This window comes from Trematomus bernacchii, unplaced genomic scaffold (assembly GCF_902827165.1).
Source record: "Trematomus bernacchii unplaced genomic scaffold, fTreBer1.1, whole genome shotgun sequence".
In the NCBI taxonomy this organism is placed as follows: Eukaryota; Metazoa; Chordata; class Actinopteri; order Perciformes; family Nototheniidae; genus Trematomus; species Trematomus bernacchii.
This window is the reverse complement of record NW_022987654.1, coordinates 576,956-579,738: the sequence shown is the minus strand read 5'-3', so window position 1 is coordinate 579,738 and position 2,783 is coordinate 576,956. Positions and strand designations below refer to the sequence as shown.

At 39.6% G+C, this 2,783-nt stretch overlaps 1 protein-coding gene across 1 annotated transcript; it reads right to left on the bottom strand.

The window, feature by feature from the left end:
* On the bottom strand, positions 1-2,078 carry il10 (interleukin 10). The gene is given in 6 exon segments (XM_034134899.1): positions 1-346; positions 348-413; positions 524-586; positions 1,331-1,495; positions 1,662-1,721; positions 1,843-2,078. Coding segments are annotated over 6 exon segments (588 nt in total). The 5' UTR covers positions 2,008-2,078; the 3' UTR covers positions 1-277.
* Positions 2,079-2,783: the final 705 nt, after the last annotated feature.

Here is a 2,783-nt window from a genome sequence, read left to right as displayed (position 1 = left end):
TACATTGTCAACAAGTCATTTATTCTACTGCAATGCAAAACAATCTCAGTCATAATAAATACAAAAATAAATATAACAGTTTATAACAGACAGTATTGTTCGTAACTTCATATAATGTATGACGCAATATGGTCTTAAAACAGAAACTTGTCCTCAGGACAAAAGAAGAAGTCTAAAAAAAAAGAAAAAATCTGTTTAAGAGCCAACAAGAAAATCTGCATCCCTGTAAATACAATATTACATTCAATAAATGGGCAAGGGTCAATGGCTGTCAAGTTCACAGTAAGTTTAGGGTCAGCAGTTCTTCAAACAGTGGCTCAGTTTCTGTGCCGTTTAGAAGCCAGATAGGTCTCAATGTAGTTGAACAGTAGATCCAGCTCCCCCATGGCTTTATACGGACCTTTACTATTCATCTGCAAACAAACACATGGCTCTGTTGGTTAAAATGAAAGGCACACAAACAGGAACTTTGTCTTTTTAAGAAATGTGTTTTCACAATTCAACCTGATAAGTGAACACTCACCTGTGTGTAAGTAGAGTTTAGGTTTTTGATGTCAAACTGTTTCTTGCAGGCAAAGTAATTTCTCTGGAAGAGGAAAAATAATCGACTTTCATTAGACGCTCATGTCCAGAATACATCCCCCCTCCCTCCAACAGACGCACAGAATATGACACTTTCGTCAGGATGATGCCTTCAGTTCTCTTCCCTTTTTCAAGAATGTGAGGATGCACAGCTTTGCACGATACTGCAGTTGAGGAATGACTGACTAATACTATATTATGATCTGTCCTTGGCCATTCTTCCTCTTTCTTTCATGGTCAGCCATTTGCCTTGTGTCAAAAAACACTGGGAATATTTCTGGAGCTTTTTGGATTTAGTCCAGACCAGGAAGATGGTTTAGATTGTTTGGCTGTAGACATGGACTACATTTTTAACTAGTTGAGTGACAGCTAATCACATGTATTCCGGAATACATTACAGCTTGGTTGCTTTTGTAATGGAAACAGAAACTTGGACAGGCGGGACAGGCACTTTAAGAGCAACAATGGCCATAATGACCCACGTGTATATGTAACTCTTGAGTAGCCACAGTGCAATAATTGAAATGCATTTTTCCATTTTATAAAATAATTTACGGTTAGAGTTATAATGTTAGGTCTTCATACTTAAACTAAAACCTATACATGTTTCTTACTAAGCATTTGAAACAGTCTTCTCCGCATGGCGAACTAAATACTTTAACTAGGATCAAAGGCGTCCCTAGCCCGCACTCGGTGCATATTAACACCTTGTCCTGGAGGAGGAATAACACGCGAGTCAGGTACTCACACATGTGATGATATCTCTCTTGAGCTGGTCGAAGATGAGCTGAATGGACTCAATGGGAGGCTGTAAGTCCATGGTATCATCGGTCACTCCCGCTATTGCCGCTGGCAGCACCGTGCTCAGGTAAAAGTCCAGGATGCTGTTCATGGCGTGGCAGGCAAATGGGCTCTGTAGGAGGGAGGAAAAGCTCTCGTTAAGTTATGCCGCTTAACTCTTTACTGGCGTGCACGTGTCTTGCCTTGAAATTGTAGGCTCTGTTTATTTTATGATAGCTTTTCCTTGAGAAGCAGCGGCTCTTTACCATATTAAATGCTGAGTTAATGCTGAAACTTACTTTGAAAGAGTCCTCGACGCTCTGGTCTAGCAGCGCTATGTCCAAGTCATCGTTTGCTTCCTGTAAACAGAACAAGGTTGCGTTCAGTGACAGAGGAGAGAGAGTGCTGCATCACCTGCAGACCGTCAGCACTACATGCTGCTCTCACTAATGTCAGAGTAAATGTTGAGCTGCTACTCACATAGAAGTCTCTGATCTGGGAGTAGTCCTCTCTGAGCTTCTTTAGCCGGACTGGAAATCCCTCCACGAAATGACAGCACTGGTTGTTACACATGGAACTGCAGCAGACAGTGCTGAGGAGGGACCAGAGGAGCAGGAGGGACAGCAGGAGAGACTGAGGAGCCATGGTGAGGATCAGGCTGCTGGAGCTTCTGGAGGCAGAGATGATGGAGTGAAGATGCAAAAATCTTTTGAAGAGTAAGGTGCACATATTTGGGTTCATCTCTTGTTTGAATTTATAGCCAAAATAGGAGGGGAGGAGACTGACTGGAAGAGAAGGTTAAACGTGCATGCAGGGAAATTTTCTTAGAATGCATCTATAGGCAACTCCTCCTATGAGATATATTGATACAAGGAAAAAAATCTGACAAAGCATTTTGAGACATTTGATATCACATATTTTTGCTTTCCTTATTCATTTTATATTTTTAAATATTATTTTAATTTACACAACTGTATTATTATTATTATATTTATTCAATTTACTCTAATTAGTTTCATCATCAGTGTATATATAGTATATATACAGTATATATACATATATCAATATAGATACTTAGGTGCTAGCAAATCTGGTCAAAATGGCATCAGATTATCATATACTATTTCATGTATTCGCAATAACGTATCCCCCTACAAATGGAAATTATATTAGGTTGTGGTTTAAGTTGATGACGCGGTGGATTCCCTCTGTTCGTCAGATGAGCCTTATATGATATACACGAGTGAGGTCATGTGACGTCACTCATTGTAGTTTTTTGCCTGAAGTCATGTAATTATTTCCCTTAGGTGAGGTTTGCATATATGTATATATCATTATAGAATATAAACTACATAGAGAAGTCCTTTTGGGACACTTTGAGGTGTTTCCCTTTACTTTAGTACTTTTTCTGTTGTACGGAA